Source organism: Bufo gargarizans, chromosome 3, assembly GCF_014858855.1.
Source record: "Bufo gargarizans isolate SCDJY-AF-19 chromosome 3, ASM1485885v1, whole genome shotgun sequence".
Classification (NCBI taxonomy): domain Eukaryota; kingdom Metazoa; phylum Chordata; class Amphibia; order Anura; family Bufonidae; genus Bufo; species Bufo gargarizans.
The window spans coordinates 276,770,145-276,790,623 of NC_058082.1; the positions used below are offsets into that span (position 1 = coordinate 276,770,145).

General features: G+C 44.7%; 1 protein-coding gene across 1 annotated transcript in view; it reads left to right on the forward strand.

Moving 5' to 3' along the window:
• The window catches only part of LOC122931854 (multidrug and toxin extrusion protein 1-like), a 74,571-nt gene that overhangs the window by 32,058 nt on the left and 22,034 nt on the right, over positions 1-20,479 (forward strand). The window contains exons 10-14 of the mRNA XM_044285908.1: positions 1,083-1,150; positions 4,442-4,550; positions 6,592-6,667; positions 9,692-9,761; positions 18,418-18,550. Of these exons, the coding sequence (XP_044141843.1) occupies positions 1,083-1,150; positions 4,442-4,550; positions 6,592-6,667; positions 9,692-9,761; positions 18,418-18,550 (456 nt within the window). The remainder of the gene's footprint in view (positions 1-1,082; positions 1,151-4,441; positions 4,551-6,591; positions 6,668-9,691; positions 9,762-18,417; positions 18,551-20,479) is intronic.

A 20,479-nucleotide genomic window follows, 5' to 3' on the forward strand; every position in this document is an offset into this window, starting at 1 on the left:
AATTGAAGGCATACTGAACCAGCATGGCTACCACAGCATCTTGCTGCGGCATGCTATTCCATCCGGTTTGCGTTTAGTTGGACTATCATTTATTTTTCAACAGGACAATGACCCCAAACACACCTCCAGGCTGTGTAAGGGCTATTTGACCATGAAGGAGAGTGATGGGGTGCTGCGCCAGATGACCTGGCCTCCACAGTCACCGGACCTGAACCCAATCGAGATGGTTTGGGGTGAGCTGGACCGCAGAGTGAAGGCAAAAGGGTCAAGTGCTAAGCATCTCTGGGAACTCCTTCAAGACTGTTGGAAGACCATTTCAGGTGACTACCTCTTGAAGCTCATCAAGAGAATGCCAAGAGTATGCAAAGCAGTAATCAAAGCATATTTTCAGTTGTTTCACACTTTTTTTGTTATGTATATAATTCCACATGTGTTAATTCATAGTTTTGATGCCTTCAGTGTGAATCTACAATTTTCATAGTCATGAAAATAAAGAAAACTTTTTGAATGAGAAGGTGTATCCAAACTTTTGGTCTGTACTGTATACACACTCACACAGAGAATGCTCTCAATCACTGATACCACCTCCCCAGTGTACAGTTATCAGTGACTGACAGCTATCTGTGTATACACACTTATACAGAGAATGCATTAATGCCGGATCCGGCAAGTGTTCCGGCAAAACGGATCCGGTTTTCCGGTCTGTGCATGCGCAGACCTTTGAAAATGCAAATAAAATAATAAATACCGGATCCGTTTTTCCGGATGACACCGGAGAGACGGATCCAGTGTTTTAATGCATTTGTTAGACAGATCCGCATCCGGATCCGTCTACAAATGCTATCTGTTATCACACGGATTTCTCGATCCGGCAGGCAATTCCGGCGACAGAACTGCCTGCCGGATTTTCACAACGCAAGTGTGAAAGTACCCTTAGTTCTCTGCATTTTCTGAAAGTTGGGAAGTATGTGTTTATTCAATGTAAAAATGTAAAAGGGTACACCAGACTTTGACAATTTTCAAACATCCCAGAATATGTATTCTTCATCCTTCTCATAGTTTCTCTATTGTCTTCTTTACAGGTCTGATTAGTGTGGTGGAGCTTGGTGCTCAGTCTGTCATATACCAAGTGGTGACTATAGCATACATGGTATTAATACTTGATATACTGTACTTCCTTTTCACATAAATGTTGTTTCTATCATGTGAACACTTCAAATTATCAGCTATGTTTTCCATTCAAATCAGATATTTAACAAGGAGCATATCCTATAAATGTGTTTTTAGTTATTGTTCTGTAAAGTAGTTATACAATATTACACTGCCATGATTGCCCTTCTAAACTATGCTAAATGTGGAGTATACACGAATGTATTTTTTTTCCATGTGCATTTTTGACTCCGTGTGCATTCCATGTCTGTATGTCCCAATGGCCGAGCTGCAAAAAAATAGGACATGTCCTATTATTGTCTGCCTTAAAATCATACTTTTATCGTATGCAAATTTCTTCATTACCAGTAAGTTGGGCGTGCATTGGCAGTCTTCTCTTCCGGGTGTGGTGTTATGTAATTGGCGTAGGCGCACTGAGGAAGGAGCTGGCAAATGCGCGTCCTTCACTCAGTACGCCTGAACCGATCGAGGAACGTTATGGCGCAGGCGCGGGAATTCAGTAGCAGACGGGGCCAGCTGGAGGAGGAGAGCGCTTGCTGGCCCTGTCTATCAAGAGGAGACGGGGCGTATCTAGAAGCGGCAGATGTGGCGACTACCAGCAAGTACACGCCCAACTTGCTGGTAGTGAAGAAATTTGCATATGATAAAAGTATGATTTTTACAAGAAATAAGCCACAGACAAAAGGTAGGACATGTATGATTGCACTCAGCTGACATTAGCAAATAGCTAATGTCGGCTAATGAAAATTGCACAATGGGGGGTGACAGAAGCCCTTTAAGGAAAAGGAAAGGACTGTTCTATTAGGGGCCGGTCCTTCCATTCCGCAAAATGCGGAATGCACATGGCCGGTATCCATGTTTTGCAGACCGCAAAATACCCAACGGTCGTGTGAATGAGCCAGTATACCCAGGTAAACCTCTTGTAGGGCTAGCTCAGCTGAATCTAATGATACTTTTCACTTTGCTGTCCATGCTTTATTTTTTTATGCTGGGGCTACACTGCGATCTTGGGTGCAACAGTTGTCGCCCAACCAAACCTGCTGGGGTTTTTTTTTGTGTGCAATTCTGGGGTTGCAGTCACAGAAAACTTGCAAGTTATGCTGTGATCCCATTCATTGCTTCAGTTACACTGCTACACTGCCATCTTTGGTCGCGAGACGCCTGTGTAGCCCAGCCATAATCCATATGCAAATAGCAGTTAAAGGGATTTTCCCATGTGGGATATTGATGGCATATCACAAGGGCATGGCACAAATGTACCTGAGGTGGGACCCGCACTTATCTCCAGAATGTGACCCTGAAATGAAGGTAGAGAAAGCTGCACAAGCACCTCCACCGTTCATTCACCGTCATGGGACAAAAATAGGCGAGCACTGACTATTTTCGGAAAAATCCCATATGTGAATGGATAGGTGGCCGCGCTTGTGTGGCTTGCTCCCCATTTGCTGCTGTGGGACTTCTGAGCGAGTGCCCTTGGCTATTTTCAGACATCCCAGAGCGCTAAATGTTTTAGACAGTTTTTGTTACATTTTCTTGTCTCAGATTACTGGCCTAGTTTGCATGAATTTGGAATTGTCTTAAAATGTTGCACTTGAAATTCAGTGCCAGACAAGTCTGTTAAATATTACCTTTGTATCTGTTGTGCCGTTCATGAGGAATTAAACTTGTACTGATTATGCAAATTAGATATTCAGTACACTGAGGTGCAAGCCTGAGCCTCTCAGTGCACCTTAGCTCGGCAACTTCGTATCGTTTTCCCTTCCACTTGATTGACAGGGAAAGGAATCTTACCTGGCCCAGTAATCCAGCTTCTGTGCCATAGATTACATTATCAGCAAATACGCAATACTTCTGTTTCCCAACCAGCGCAGAGTTCTACTGCACAGATTTCTTCAGAACTCATGATCATTTAGTCAAGTCATGTAATAGACGTCTTCTCAAACCGAATGTCTCTTCTTCCGGATCAAGGATGATGTCATCAGCACATGTGCAGTAGTCATCTGCCAGATGCCTGGCCCTGTCAATCAAGTGGAAGGGCATGATTTCTGGACCAGGCAGGATGCTCATTTGTATAATCATTACATGCTGAATTCCTCATGAATGGCGCAACAGATTTACAGAACAAAACCATGCTTTTACTCTGTGGGATCAACCATACCAGGCAATTATGCCTGGATAATTAGGGATGAATATGCTGACAGATGTCCCTTAAGCCTCATTCACACGTCAGTGTTTCACGTACGTGTGCTGTACCTGTTCTCCACGGACAGCACACGTCCCCATTCATTTGATTGTGTGTATTCACACATCAGTATTTTAGCACGGTCCGTGGGTCCGTGTTTTCAGCACAGATGCATGTCCTATCTTGGTTCGTGTTCCAGGATCCCTCGCGCCCATTATAGTCAATGAATCCGTGAAAACCACGTATTTCACGGATCATTAAGAAGAGATGCTTTGACAATTATTTTTCAGCTGCCCAGTGTCAGTGAAACACGGATGGCACACGGACAGCAAAAAACGGACCCACGGATCCTTCACAGACAGCTTCACGGATGCATCACTGACCACCTGCTCACGGACTTGAGCACTGACACGGACATGTAAATAAGGCTTTAAAGGGGTTCTCTGGGAATTAAGAAAAAATATATATATATATTCCCAAATACCTTTCATTAGTTATAATGGCTCATTTTGTCTGGGCAGCAATCATTAGGAGAAATAAAATGGCCGCCGTCCTATTAGTACACACAAAACCTGTGCTAATCACACAGCAGGACAAGTTATTTCAGAGCACTGAGGTAAAGAGCTGCCTCATCCTCCTCTCTGCTCTGCTTGTCGGGAATTGTGCTAATTACTGCAAAAAGGAGAAAAGTGGTGCACAGTGTTGCAACATGGCGTGAAATAAAGGAAAAAAATAAAACACAAAATTCACAAAGGATTAATTAGTGTATAATGGCATACAAGTCACAAAAATAATCTAACACTAACAATACAGCACATTCACTAAGGATTAGGACATTGGCTCCTGAATTTGGCACAAAATTGACCATCTTGTCTAAAAGATAGATGGAGCATTAGTCAATCTGAGGCATGGTGTCTCTTCTTGTACAATGTTAGACGGTTTCTCTATTATGCAGCAGGCAGAGACACGCAAAAAGTTCTTCAGGTACCATTCTAATGTATTTTCTCAGGAGACATCTACTGCATCTGGTTTACAATTATGTATTTCTTTACATGTGCAATTTTCAGAAAGTAATCTACATTTTTACAGATTCCATATGGTATAAGTATGGCTACCAGTGTACAAGTAGGCAATGCCCTTGGTGCGGGAAATATTGAACGGGCAAAGAGGTCCATGATGCTTGCTTTTCTCATCACAGGTATTTTTGTAATAAAATAAATATGTAGCTAAATGGTCTGAATATCACACCCAAAGGCCTCATGCACACGACCGTTCTGTTTTTTGCGGTCCGCAAACCGCAGATCCGCAAAAAACGAAAGCCGCCCGTGTGCCTTCCGCAATTTGCAGAACGGAACGGGCGGCAAAACGGACAAGAATAGGACATGTTCTATTTTTCTTTTTTGCGGGGCCACGCAACGGAGCAACGGACAGCACACGGAGTGCTGTCCGCATCTTTTGCGGTCCCATTAAAGTGAATGGGTCTGCATCAGAGCCGCAAAAACGGCGGCTTGGATGCGGAACCAAACAACGGTCGTGTGCATGAGGCCAAAGGCTTACAATAGGCATGCCTGTCTCATCAGCATCAACAATCAATGACATGCTTCCAGATTTCCCAATTTACCACCAGTGTGGGAATGTAAAGAACTGGGTCTTCACATGTCAAAAAAGCTACTCGCTAAACATTCTCATCAAATGAACACAATGCTAAAACATTATTTTTATACATCAGGGCAGATGTACTAATACTGTGTAAAAGGTTTACAGTGTAACTGTAGACAGGCAGTCCTAAATTGTGCGAGATTCATCACAGTGGCAGATGCTGAATGATAAATCTGGCACATGTGTAGTCTAACATTGCACCACCTATCCAGTATGTAGACTTAGTTCATGGCCCTTATCTGCCATATATTTGGCACACAATGGTGAGTTTAAGCCACACCCATTTTCATACAAATCCATGCCCCTTTTCTCATAACCACACCCCCTTATCGGACAAGGCATAAAAAACTGTCTAAGGCCAGTTTCACACTCGAGTTTACGGCATTTTGGCTCAACTAGAACCTTTTTCAAACATGCATAGCCCTCACCAAACGGTCAGTATTTAAATACCCTGCCTGCCTCACAATGATGACCATAGTAACCAATAAACAAATGTTTATTAATTGTTTATTGGTGACTGTTGGCGAGGGGTATGCATGTGTGAAAAAGGCTCTGGTAGAGCTGAAATGCGTCACATTTATGTATCTAATGTGACAATAAGCTAAGGAGCATTACATTTACAGTAAGTGATGGTCTATTTCAGGCATCCTCAAACTGCGGCCCTCCAGCTGTTGCAAAACTACAACTACCAGCATGCTCGAGCAGCCTACAGGTATCAGCCTACAGCAGGCCATTGTGGGAGTTGTAGTTTTACAACAGCTGGAGGGCCGCAGTTTGAGGATGCCTGGTCTATTCTCTTCCCAATGTCTCAGTTAAAGGGAACCTGTCACCGGGATTTTGTGTATAGAGCTGAGGACATGGGTTGCTAGATCGACGCTAGCACATCCACAATACCCAGTCCCCATAGCTCTGTGTGCTTTTATGGTGTAAAAAAAACTATTTGATACATATGCAAATTAACCTGAGATGAGTCCTGTCCCTGACTTATCTCAGGGACAGGACTCATCTCAGGTTAATTTGCATATGTATCAAATAGTTTTTTTTACACCATAAAAGCACACAGAGCTATGGGGACTGGGTATTGTGGATGTGCTAGCGGCGATCTAGCAACCCATGTCCTCAGCTCTATACACAAAATCCCGGTGACAGGTTCCCTTTAAGTCCACTATCCTGTAATTCTTTTATTATTATTATTTTCATATGATTTCGTTGTTACCTGTATCTTCTGAGATTTGTTATATTTGGCACAATACAAATGGAGGGAACATAGCAGACATTCAAAATGCCCATACATATAATTATGAGACTACCGTGGGTAAGATACCGCAGAGCCCCCATAGCGGTAGAGAAACCTGAAGCTTTTCTGTTTTATGTTGTTGGACAAAGCACTAAGCTTACAGGACTCTCAATGCCATATGAATGTGCTTTCCGCAGTGGGCAGCACACCAGATCTGCATGCGATCTTCTGGCCTTCAGTTAGACATTAAAGCTGTAGAATTATCTAAATCACGTGTGAGCAAAAAGACCGATTCCATGGGGGACCACACAAATTAATATGTCAATATCTTTGTCCTTCACAGCTGTTTTCATTATTATAGATATTATCCTGCTTGCGTCCTTGAAGGATGTATTTTCCTATGTATTCACTAGTGATGGGTACGTTTGATGAGTTATTATTGCTAGAAAGCATTTTCTTTATCCTGTTAGACCTGTAATGGCTGACCTCCGGCACTCCAGCTGTGGTAAAACTACAACTCCCAAGATGTGCACTTGCTTGGCTGTTCTCAGAACTCCACAGAAGTGAATGGAGTATGCTGGGAGTTGTATTTTCACCACAGCTGGAGTACCAGAGGTTAGCCATCACTGTGTTAAACTATTAGACTATATTAAAACGGTTTTCTAGAAGTAAAATATTGATGGCCTATCCTCAGGACAGGTCATTAATATGTAATCAGTGTAAGTCCGACTCCCGGCATCCCCACCAATCGACTGTTTGAATAGGCCATGCTTCCTCTCCCTCGGCAAGTGATGTCATGTTTGTCGGTCACATGGCCTAGACGCAGTTCCTTCCCATTTAAGTGAGTGGACCTATTCTGAGGCTGCAATACCAAACACCTCCCCTATACAATGAACGGCACTGAGCTTGGTAACCTGCGAGGAGGCCACATTGCTCAACAGAGGGATGCAGCCTCTTTAAGCAGCTGTCGGATCCCCACTAATTAAATATTGATGACCTATTCTGAGGACAGGTCATCTGTGATGGCCAGTTCTCCGTGTTCGCCCACGAACACATGCGGGCTGCCATCTTAACTCACAAGTCCGGCGAGGCACAGGTAAGCCCTTACCTGTGCCTGTGCCGTGAGCCGGTCTGAAAACGAATACAGTCAGCGGGAGCAGGCAGTTCTGAGAACAGCCGTCGGGGGCCTACATCGGGCTGTTCTCGGAACTGCCTGCTCCCGGTGACCACATTTGTTTTCAGACCGGCTCGCGGCACAGGTAAGGGCTTACCTGTGCCTCGCCGGACTTGTGAGTTAAGATGGCAGCCTGCATGTGTTCGTGGGCGAACACGGCGAACTGGCCATCACTGCAGATCATCGCTATTCTACTCTCGGAAATCCTGTTTAATTATTAGAGAAACGAGAAGCTGCTTGATTTGATAAAAAATTGTCTACTTGGTATGGAAAGAAAGACTTGAATAACAGTCTAGATATGTCAGAGGAAGGGAGAGGAAACAGAAAAGGATATTTTTTGAGGGATGTGGGAAATTTAGGGATTTAAAGGGATATTCCAATCTCAGACATTGATGCATATTGCTAGGTGCATGTCCCACCTCTGGGGCCCACTCCTATCTTCAGAACAGGACCCTGAAGTGGAGCGCACACTGCTCATGTGGGGCATGCTCTCCATTCACTGCTATGGGAGTTCTGAAAACAGCTGAGAAAGTGCGTTAGCAGCTGCCCTCTCTTCATTTCTAGAAATAGGAGCGGGTACCAGAAGTGGGACCTGCACTTATCTGGCATCGATGGCATATCCTAGCGATATGCCATTGATTTCTTTAAATAAATTTATGAGATTATGTGTTTCTATTGTTATATACTGTATAAAGCATATGTAATTAAAGAGAATCCGTCACCACAATCCTAGACTGTTATCTGCAGTAATACATACAGATTGCTATTTTTTTTTTTCCTACTGCCCCACATTCTCCCGTTGTCAGAGTTTAATGCTGCAATGAAATACATTGTCAGATCCTGGATGCTGGACTAAGCTGACTGTCCAGAATCATGGTGAGGTAGTAACCTGTTTTATGTTGAGACAAAAAATAACCCTCTGGCAGCGACATATCTCTCCAAGAACAAAAGGATTTAGCATGTTGAAATCCAACTTTCCTATCCTTATCTCCCCCAACATAATTTCACTGGGGTCGAGTCAGGAGGCCCCCATGCACATTAGATAATTGGCTTAATAAATCTATGGTGTATGGTCATCTTAAAGGGAACCTGTCACCAGGATTTTGTGTATAGAGCTGAGGACATGGGTTACTAGATGGCCACTAGCACATCCGTAGTACCCAGTCCCCATAGCTCTGTGTGCTTTTATGGTTTATAAAAACCGATTTTATACATATGCAAATTAACCGGAGATGAGTCAGAGCTTGAAAATATGACTCTTCTCTGGTCACACAAGTAAGATATGACTATTTTATGTTAATTTGCATATGTATCAAATCTGTTTTTTTTACACAATAAAAGCACACAGAGCTATGGGGACTGGGTATTGTGGATGTGCTAGCGGCCATCTAGCAACCCATGTCCTCATCTCTATACACAAAATCCTGGTGACAGGTTCCCTTTAACTGCTTTCTTTCCTCCCTAGACCTTTCAGGGCCATGTATTAAATGCAGTAATATAGTACAACTTAAGCCTCATTCACACGTCAGTGATTTCCATCAGTGATTGTGAGGCAAAACCCGTAGTGGAGCCTCCACAGAAATTGGGTATCGTGAAAAGAGATCCGCACGTGTTCTTTTTTTTTTTTTTTTTTTTTTTTACTCCTAGCACCTAATTTTGGCTCACAATAACTGATAGAAATAACTGACAAAAAACTGAAGTGTAAACTGAACCTAATGGTCCATTCAGATGTCGGTAGGTGTTTTGCGGTCTGCAAATTGCGGATGCGCAAAATACGGACACCGCCAATGTGCGTTCCGCATTTCACGGACCGCACATCGCCGGCACTATAATAGAAAATGCCTTTTCTGTCAAGAATAGGACATGTTCTATTTTTTGGGGGATTGGAATTGCGGGTCCGGAAGTGCAGATTCGGAAATGCAAATGCGGACAGCACATAGTGTGCGGTCCACATCCGTTCAGGCCCCATTGAAAATGAATGGGTCTGCATCCGTTCCGCAAAATTCGCGGTACGGATCCGGACCCAAGTTGCGGACGTGTGAATGGACCCTTACACAGGGGTGTTATACTCAACAAGATTCAATAAAATAAACAACTCTTTACATTTTATACATGACCACAAATGTCTACATTATAGGCTGCAGTCTGGTGGCTATCCAACCACCGGGACCCCGTATATCCTTCCTGGAAAGTCTGGGTGATACAAAAACAGTTGAATGAGCAATTAATATGCAATAAATCCTTTAACAGATTTTATTTTATTTTTTAGAGAAATAGCTGCTCTTGTGTCTGACGTTATACCTGTATATCTCATATTCCACCTATTTGAATGTATTTCTGTAAGTAAAATACATAATTATAGCTAATTTTAATCACTAACATACCATAGAGAATCAATCTGTTGCAACTTGTGACTGATTTTCTTCCCTTTTATCTACTGCATTATCATCTTATTAACAATAAGCAATTGTTTTTGTTTTAATTTCACATTCTGTGATGCGGTGCGATTTTCACGCACGATTGCTAGGAGACGATTGGGATAGAGACCTGATCATTATTATTTTCCCTTATAACATGGTTATAAGGGAAAATAATAGCATTCTGAATACAGAATGCATAGTAAAATAGCGCTGGAGGGGTTAAATAAAAAAAATAAAAATTTAACTCACCTTAGTCCAATTGATCGCACAGCCCGGCTTCTCGTCTGTCTCCTTTGCTGAACAGGACCTGTGGTGACGTCACTCCGGTCATCACATGATCCATCACATGATCTTTTACCATGGTGATGGATCATGTGATGACCGGAGTGACGTCACCACAGGTCCTGTTCCTGCAATGAATGCAAAGGAGACAGACGAGAAGCTGGGCTGCGCGATCAACTGGACTAAGGTGAGTTAATATTTTTTTTATTTTTTTTTTAACTCCTCCAGCGCTATTTTACTATGCATTCTGTATTCAGAATGCTATTATTTTCCCTTATAACCATGTTATAAGGGAAAATAATACAATCTACAGAACACCGATTTTTGGGTACCAAACGCGCGCGATTTTTCTCACGCGAGTGCAAAACGCATTACAATGTTTTGCACTCGCGCTGAAAAATCGTGCATGTTCCCGCAACGCACCCGCACATTTTTCCGCAACACCTGTCTGAAAGAGGCCTAAGGCTACTTTCACACTTGCGGCAGTGTGATCCGGCTGCCAGTTCCGTCGTCGGAACTGCCCGACGGATCCGCCGATTTTGATGTGACTGAAAGCATTTGTGAGACGGATCCGCATCCGCATCAATGGTCTGATATACTAGAAGCTGTGCCTATATCCAACACACAGCCACCCCACCATTGCAAGAACGAATCAGTCTCTCCGCTTGTCAGGCGGACAGACTGATCTGTCTTGTATCTTTTTTCACATTTTTACTGGTCTGCGCACTGATCCGGTATTTTGAATAATACACTAATACATTCATATGGGGAAAAATGCCGGATACGGCATTCAGGCAAGTCTTCAGTTTTTTCGCCGGAGATAAAACCGTAGAATGCTACTGTTTTGTCTTTTGCCTGATCAGTCAAAACGACTGAACTGAAGACATCCTGATGCATCCTGAATGGATTACTCTCCATTCAGAATGCATGGGGATATGCCTGATCAGTTATTTTCTGGTATAGAGCACCTGTGACGGAACTCCATGCCGGAAAAGAAAAATGCTAGTGTGAAAGTACCCTTAGGCCGAATAAACATGAACGTGAGCAGTCCGTGGTATCCCGGCCTGGATTCCTGCTGAGTGCAGGAGCACACGGCGTCATTGGTTGCTATTATGCCGTGCGCTTCGTGCCGCCGCTGTACCTGTGTGAAGTTGGCACCCCATGTTCTTAAATTTCAAAAAGAAATACACCATTCGTTTGTGCTGCGTTTGTGCTGGTTTGTGCCGCAAAAATGTCCGTTTGTGCCGGTTCGGTTCCTGAGATATTGCGCGTTAGATTTTTATGAAGCCCCGCCCATTTTCCACCCCATGTTCTTAAATTTCCAAATGAAATATACCATTCGTTTGTGCTGCGTTTGTGCTGGTTTGTGCTGCAAAAATTACATTTGCGCCGCTTTGGTTTCCGAGATATTGCGCGCTTAATTTTCTGAAACCCCGCCCATTTTCCACCCCATGTTCTTAAATTTCAAAAATAAATACACCATTCGTTTGTGCTGCGTTTGTGCTGGTTTGTGCTGCAAAAATGAACGTTTGCGCCGCTTTGGTTTCCGAGATATTGCGCGCTTGATTTGCTGAAACCCCGCCCACTTTCCACCCCATGTTTTTAAATTTCAAAAAGAAATACACCATTCGTTTGTGCTGCGTTTGTGCTGGTTTGTGCCGCAAAAATGAACGTTTCTGTCGGTTCAGTTCCTGAGATATTGCGCGTTAGATTTTTATGAAGCCCCGCCCATTTTCCACCCCATGTTCTTAAATTTCAAAAAGAAATACACCGTTCGTTTGTGCTGCGTTTGTGCTGGTTTGTGCTGCAAAAATTTACGTTTGCGCCGCTTTGGTTTCCGAGATATTGCGCTCGATTTGCTGAAACCCCGCCCACTTTCCACCCCATGTTCTTAAATTTCAAAAAGAAATACACCGTTCGTTTGTGCTGGCTTGTGCAGCAAAAATTAATGTTTGCGCCACTTTGGTTTCCGAGATATTGCGCTCGATTTGCTGAAACCCCGCCCACTTTCCACCCCATGTTCTTAAATTTCAAAAAGAAATACACTGTTCGTTTGTGCTGGTTTGTGCTGCAAAAATTAACGTTTGCGCCGCTTTCGTTTCCGAGATATTGCGCGCTTGATTTGCTGAAACCCCGCCCACTTTCCACCCCATGTTTTAAAATTTCAAAAAGAAATACACCATTCGTTTGTGCTGCGTTTGTGCTGGTTTGTGCTGCAAAAATGAATGTTTGCGCCGCTTTGGTTTCCGAGATATTGCGTGCTTGATTTGATGAAACCCCGCCCACTTTCCACCCCATGTTTTTAACCCTGACTCTAGACCCCCCAGGTGTGCTGCAGCTTGCCCCCCTCCCGCCCCCTTTCACAACTTTTTTTGGGGCACAAGCATATTATATATTTTTTTCTGCGTACTCTGACTGTGGCCGGGACTCTTAGCGTCACTGTTAGCGCATCGCACGCCCCACCGCTGATCAACTTCGGACGGTTGATCAGCGAGTTTGAATAAAAAAAAAATCACATTTTTGGGCCTTTTTTTTATTTTTTTGTCTGTAAGGTTTAGGGTAAGTTCCCGAACACCCGTCCCCCCCCCCACACACGCACACCAAATAAAGTTTATCACACACACACACTCCCCTATGGCCTGCCGGATGTTCTAGGCGGCATATGCCCAGCTTGCCTCCGAGTCCGAGAGCCCCAGTGAGGACGAGGATAACCCCACTTTCCTTTTGTCATCCGCGTCCTCCTCATCATCTAGCAATGATGATGAGACCCCAAGGCGGCGGAGACGCCGCCAGGTGGAGCAAGGAGACCGCCATGCTAGGGACCCTGTGGCCCACACTAGTACGAGAAGCTCTGGGGCTCGTACTAGTTTTCCGGCCCACCAGTTAAGACCACCGGAGCCCCCTACTGGTGAACTTGTCTGGTATACCCCAGAGCGTTTTGAGCCCGTGATTCCTGATTTTGTAGGCCAACCAGGAATCCAGATTTCCACAGTGGGCTTCACTGAATGCGACTACTTTAGTCTTTTTTTCAGTGACCCCTTTGTGAATCTGATGTTGGAGCAGACGAACCTGTACGCCCCACAGTTCATTGCTCAACATCCGGGCTCCTTTTTGGCTAGGCCAGGTGGCTGGACTCTGGTCTGTGCAGCCAAGATGAGGACGTTTTGGGGCCTCATGCTGCATATGGGCCCGGTGGCGGCGCTGCAGCACAAGCAAGTGCAAAAAAAAAAAAAAAAAAACGGCATTCATTCATTCTTCCGTTCTTCCGCCCTGCGCAGGGCACGCCCTAAGGCAGCCGCTTGGTCTGCCTTATGGTAGCGCCGGCCCTGTATGGGCCTAGTCAAGAAACCTAGTGTCAGGCATTACTGGAGTGGGGACGTCCTCTACCAGACCCCACTTTACAATTATGCAGATAATGCAGCATTTCCCCCCCAAGGTGATCCTGCCTATGACCGCCTGTACAAAATCAGGTCGGTCATCGATCACTTTGGGGCCAAATTTGTGCAGGTCTATGTACCTGGAAGGGAAGTCGCGGTTGATGAGTCTCTCATTGCTTTCAAGGGGAGACTCATTATCCGCCAGTATGTTCCCTCTAAGTGGGCGAGGTATGGCGTGAAGCTGTACAAACTTTGTGGGAGTACCTCAGGGTGCACTTACAAGTTTTGTGCGTACGAGGGGCGAGATTCCCGTATTCAACCCCCAGAATGTCCCCCCGCTCTGGGTGTTAGCAGGAAACTTGTGTGGGACCTTATGTACCCACTGCTAAATAAGGGTTACCACCACTCAATGTGACACGTGCCCCGATCATCCGGTCCTCTGATTATTGGTTGCTTCAAGGAGTACCACACTTCCATGGAGTACTACATTTATGTTCCCCTTCCCCATTTTAGCCCCTGACAATCGGATATAAAACTATGGGGATACTAGTATAAAAGTTATCCACGTGCAGGTGGTAGCCCTTATCTAGCAGTGGGTGCATAAGGTCCCACACAAGTTTCCCGCTAACACCCAGAGTGGGGGAACCTTCTGGGGGTTAAATACGGGAATCTCGCCCCTCGTACACACAAAACTTGTAAGTGCACCCTGAGGTACTCCCACAAAGTTTGTACAGCTTCACGCCATACCTCGCCGGCTTAGAGGGAACATACTGGCGGATAATAAGTCTCCCCTTGAAAGCAATGAGAGACTCCATCAACCGCGACTTCCCTTCCAGGTACATAGACCTGCACAAATTTGGCCCCAAAGTGATCGATGACCGACCTGATTTTGTACAGGCGGTCATAGGCAGGATCACCTTGGGGGGGACATGCTGCATTATCTGCATAATTGTAAAGTGGGGTCTGGTAGAGGACGTCCCCACTCCAGTAATGCCTGACACTGGGTTTCTTGACTAGGCCCATATGCAGCACGAGGCCCCAAAACGTCCTCATCTTGGCTGCACAGACCAGAGTCCAGCCACCGGGCCTAGCCAAAAAGGAGCCCGGATGTTGAGCAATGAACTGTGGGGCGTACAGGTTCGTCTGCTCCAACATCAGATTCACAAAGGGGTCACTGAAAAAAAGACTAAAGTAGTCGCATTCAGTGAAGCCCACTGTGGAAATCTGGATTCCTGGTTGGCCTACAAAATCAGGAATCACGGGCTCAAAACGCTCTGGGGTATACCAGACAAGTTCACCGGTAGGGGGCTCCGGTGGTCTTAACTGGTGGGCCGGAAAACTAGTACAAGCCCCAGAGCTTCTCGTACTAGTGTGGGCCACAGGGTCCCTAGCATGGCGGTCTCCTTGCTCCACCTGGCGGCGTCTCCGCCGCCTTGGGGTCTCATCATCATTGCTAGATGATGAGGAGGACGCGGATGACAAAAGGAAAGTGGGGTTATCCACGTCCTCACTGGGGCTCTCGGACTCGGAGGCAAGCTGGGCATATGCCGCCTAGAACATCCGGCGTGTGTGTGGGGGGACGGGTGTTCGAGAACTTACCCTAAACCTTACAGACAAAAAAAAAAAAAAAAAAAGGCCCAAAAATGTGATTTTTTTTAAAATTCAAACTCGCTGATCAACCGTCCGAAGTTGATCAGCGGTGGGGCGTGCGATGCGCTAACAGTGACGCTAAGAGTCCCGGCCACAGTCAGAGTACGCCGAAAAAAATATATAATATGCTTGTGCCCCAAAAAAAGTTGTGAAAGGGGGCGGGAGGGGGGCAAGCTGCAGCACACCTGGGGGGTCTAGAGTCAGGGTTAAAAACATGGGGTGGAAAGTGGGCGGGGTTTCATCAAATCAAGCACGCAATATCTCGGAAACCAAAGCGGTGCAAACGTTCATTTTTGCAGCACAAACGCAGCACAAACGAATGGTGTATTTCTTTTTGAAATTTTAAAACATGGGGTGGAAAGTGGGCGGGGTTTCAGCAAATCAAGCGCGCAATATCTCGGAAACGAAAGCGGCGCAAACGTAAATTTTTGCAGCACAAACCAGCACAAACACAGCACAAACGAACGGTGTATTTCTTTTTGAAATTTAAGAACATGGGGTGGAAAGTGGGCGGGGTTTCAGCAAATCGAGTGCAATATCTCGGAAACCAAAGCGGCGCAAACGTAAATTTTTGCAGCACAAACCAGCACAAACGCAGCACAAACGAACGGTGTATTTCTTTTTGAAATTTAAGAACATGGGGTGGAAAGTGGGCGGGGTTTCAGCAAATCGAGCGCAATATCTCGGAAACCAAAGCGGCGCAAACGTAAATTTTTGCAGCACAAACCAGCACAAACGCAGCACAAACGAACGGTGTATTTCTTTTTGAAATTTAAGAACATGGGGTGGAAAGTGGGCGGGGCTTCATAAAAATCTAACGCGCAATATCTCAGGAACTGAACCGGCAGAAACGTTCATTTTTGCGGCACAAACCAGCACAAACGCAGCACAAACGAATGGTGTATTTCTTTTTGAAATTTAAAAACATGGGGTGGAAAGTGGGCGGGGTTTCAGCAAATCAAGCGCGCAATATCTCGGAAACCAAAGCGGCGCAAACGTTCATTTTTGCAGCACAAACCAGCACAAACGCAGCACAAACGAATGGTGTATTTATTTTTGAAATTTAAGAACATGGGGTGGAAAATGGGCGGGGTTTCAGAAAATTAAGCGCGCAATATCTCGGAAACCAAAGCGGCGCAAACGTTAATTTTTGCAGCACAAACGCAGCACAAACGAATGGTATATTTCTTTTTGAAATTTAAGAACATGGGGTGGAAAATGGGCGGGGCTTCATAAAAATCTAACGCGCAATATCTCAGGAACCGAACCGGCACAAACGTTCATTTTTGCGGCACAAACCAGCACAAACGCAGCACAAACGAATGGTGTATTTCTTTTTGAAATTTAAGAACATGGGGTGCCAACTTCACACAGGTCGCCGCTGTACTACAGTAATACACAATACGAGTGTATTACTGTAGTGCAGCGGCAGCATGAAGCGCACGGCGTCATAGCAACCAATAACGCTGTGCGCGCCTACTCTCAGCAGGATGCCAGGCCGGGATACCACGGACCGCTCACGGCCGTGTGCATTCTCCCTTAGGGTGATTTAACACAGACATTGGTAGTAGGGGAAAAAATTGGTCCCTATAATGACTGCATTTCCCGACATAGAAATATAGAAACATAGAATGTGTCGGCAGATAAGAACCATTTGGCCCATCTAGTCTGCCCAATATACTAAATACTATGGATAGCCCCTGGCCCTATCTTATATGAAGGATAGCCTTATGCCTATCCCATGCATGCTTAAAGTCCTCCACTGTATTTGCAGCTACCACTTCTGCAGGAAGGCTATTCCATGCATCCACTACTCTCTCAGTAAAGTAATACTTCCTGATATTACTTTTAAACCTTTGCCCCTCTAATTTAAAACTATGTCCTCTTACAGCAGTTTTTCTTCTTTTAAATATTCTTTCCTCTTTTACCTTGTTGATTCCCTTTATGTATTTAAAAGTTTCTATCATATCCCCTCTGTCTCGTCTTTCTTCCAAGCTATACATGTTAAGGTCCTTTAATCTTTCCTGGTAAGTTTTATCCTGCAATCCATGTACCATTTTAGTAGCTCTTCTCTGAACTCTCTCCAAAGTATCAATATCCTTCTGGAGATATGGCCTCCAGTACTGCGCACAATACTCCAAATGAGGTCTCACTAGTGCTCTGTAGAGCGGCATGAGCACCTCCCTCTTTCTACTGGTAATTCCTCTTGCTATACACCCAAGCATTCTGCTAGCATTTCCTGCTGCTCTATGACATTGTCTGCCTACCTTTAAGTCTTCTGAAATAATGATCCCTAAATCCCTTTCCTCAGATACTGATCTGGACTCGCTGCATCAGTGTTCTTTGATGCTCTGAGTTCCAGCCCGACACAGGGGCTAGTGTCCTGTAGCATACCTTGCATATGGGATGGTAAACCCTCAGTTGGGCTGGAACTCAAAGCATCATAGAGCCCTATGATGCAGCGAGTTTGGCTGAGACGAGCCGTGGCTGGTCTGTGAAATACGTCCATCACATGGACTATTTTTCCCGGACCACACATGTCCGTATAAAATCAACCTTAATAAAAGCAATGAGTCTGAGAGACTGATTATCTCACCTTTATCTTCACTGGCTGGGCCCCATAGTTACACACCTGCTAATTTGCTGCAATTTTCTGGAACGTGAGCCGTAATCCAGAATGCACAATAAATCAATCTAATTTACAGGAATGATTAAACTGATTTTCCAGGATTACTATTGTTTTTAACAGATATGCTCTTATAGCTTCTTACCTCATGTATATCTTCCCCATGCTTTCTCTTTTTCAATTTGTACTCTCCAGACCCCTTCTCACCATAATAACCAAATCCCTCTGGTTTTATTACATCCTGTACGTAGCACTTCCTGTTGCTGTATCCAACCAAACCCTTGATGCACTTCTTCTTTCTCTGCCACAGCTTTAGCACTGCCCCTAACTTATAGCTCCTCCCACCCAGCTACTTACATAGACACTATCCTATCACTGCCTCTGTTACTGCTTTGACACGCCCATGGACATAATATAACAGGAAATAAGAAAGAGCTGCATGGACATGGTCATGTGACCCCAACCCAGTACAGAAGATAGCAGCAATAAAGATAAAAGAAATACATTACAAAATTACAGCTATCTTCAAAAATGATTATTTTACAGAATGTTAATGCAAATCAGAAAACCCCTTTAAGGATGATACAATGTGGATGACTTGTCAGATTGATCAGTACATTAGCACATTCTCTCTTTGCAGTGTGTTTCAAGTGGAGTATTGAGAGGGATAGGACGACAAAAGATTGGTGCCATTATCTTTGCCATTGGCTATTACATGCTTGGACTACCAATTGCTGCTGCTTTTATGTTTGCAGCCAATCAAGGCATTAAAGGTAAAGGTCTGCTTATAAAAAATGTATTGTGTTCAGGGCTAGAATTACCTATAGGCACAGAAGGTCTATGTCTAAGGACAGCCCTGTGGAAAGGGTAAGATTACACATAAATATACAGGACCATGTGTATTCATATGTATATTTGTATGTTAATTGTGTGTCCATGGGGTTGTAAAAATGAGCCAACTAGGAGGGACAAAGGGAAGGCTGCAGAGCTAGATATTGTGAGGAGCACACCACAATGTTCTGCTTTATTTTTGAGCTGATTAATATTTTTATAGTTATACAAACTTAAATTTTAAATGTTGTTTTCATATAATTTAGCATGAAAAACAAGTTACTTTTGTCATTTACTCTCTGTTACAAAGATGCTCCATTTACTTCATCATAATGTCGCCACCTGGTGGTTAATCTATATAGCACTGCTACAGAGGTGGTCGCACAAGCTCAGTTCCATCCTTCAACTGCCACCAGCCATATTTACTGTTAGAAGCTGGATCAGTTACAGGGGGAGAGCTGCAAAGACACATCCCCTGAGAAGAAAAAAGGCCCCTAAGCTGCCAGCCTGAAGAAAATCTAGAAAAACATTTGAAGGAATGAATGGGGAAATCTCTGACACCATGTGAGATATAGGGCTGGTTCTAGCGTTGTTGGAAAGAGATTGGAGGGAGCACCCTTCCTTCCCTCAGCACACCCTCTGATGTTAGGAGCAAGGCAGGAGGGCAGGTGCAATGCCTGGCGTCAGTAACCAGAACAGTTGGTGTAATAAGTCTCTCTTTACTAAAGTGAAGAATAGGAGTAGTAGTACATTTACAAAGCAGATCACAGTGCAAATCCTTCCCCACTAGCAAAGTATGGACAACAGCAATGATGGGGATTATAGTACTCCTTTCTGTTTCTCTCAAGTCTCTCTGCAGAACCTTTGGCATGAAATGAGGTTCTTGGTAAAAGTTTCTGCTAATTCCTGGACTGAGGGGTGCAGCTTTAAGATACAGTTGGCTGGACCTCCTCCAAATGTGGAGTGCATTAGAAATGTCCCTCTAAGGCTAGTTTCACACTTGCGGCAGGACGGATCCGACAGACTGTTCACCATGTCGGATCCATCCTGCGGCTATTTTGCCGTGCCCGCGGACCGCCGCTCCGTCCCCATTGACTATAATGGGGACGGGGCGGAGCTCCGGCGCAGCACGGCGGTGCACGGAGAAAGCCGCCGGACTAAAAAGCCTGACATGCAGTAATTTTAGTCCGGCGGCCTTTCTCCGTGCACCGCCGTGCTGCGCCGGAGCTCCGCCCCGTCCCCATTATAGTCAATGGGGACGGAGCGGCGGTCCGGCGGCACGGCGAAATAGCCGCAGGACGGATCCGACATGGTGAACAGCCTGTCGGATCCGTCCTGCCGCAAGTGTGAAAGTACCCTAATAGCAGCAAAGTCTCTCTGCCATAAACGTGCACAATACCTTGCTGACTGACTCTAATGCACAGCACTGTAGATTCTGGACCTTCTCATTTATCCTTCTCTCAAGCACTTTTGTGTAGCAAATGCTCCCTTGGCTATAGATAGCACCAGAGACAAAGGTTCTCTGAGCTCAGACCTAGGTCTGAGGAGCTTACACATGCAATTCCTCTCTCTTCCTCAGCTAAGCACAGAACTGACTAACTAACCAGGGGTCAGACCCAAGTCCATCTCCTGGCATCCTAATGGAATTAGCCAAGGACTTAACTCTTAGCTGCCCATACAATGCTATTAGGTATGCAAATACAGTAAATGAGAACATTTTACTTAAAGGGGTTGTCCCACAAAAAATATTCTACAGTTTTAAAAGCAGCACCTAGCTCTGAATACTTTTGTGATTGCATGTAATTAAAAATTTTGTATAGCTACTGAGTCATTCAATAAAATGTATCTGTATATCGCCATCCACTCCTTTC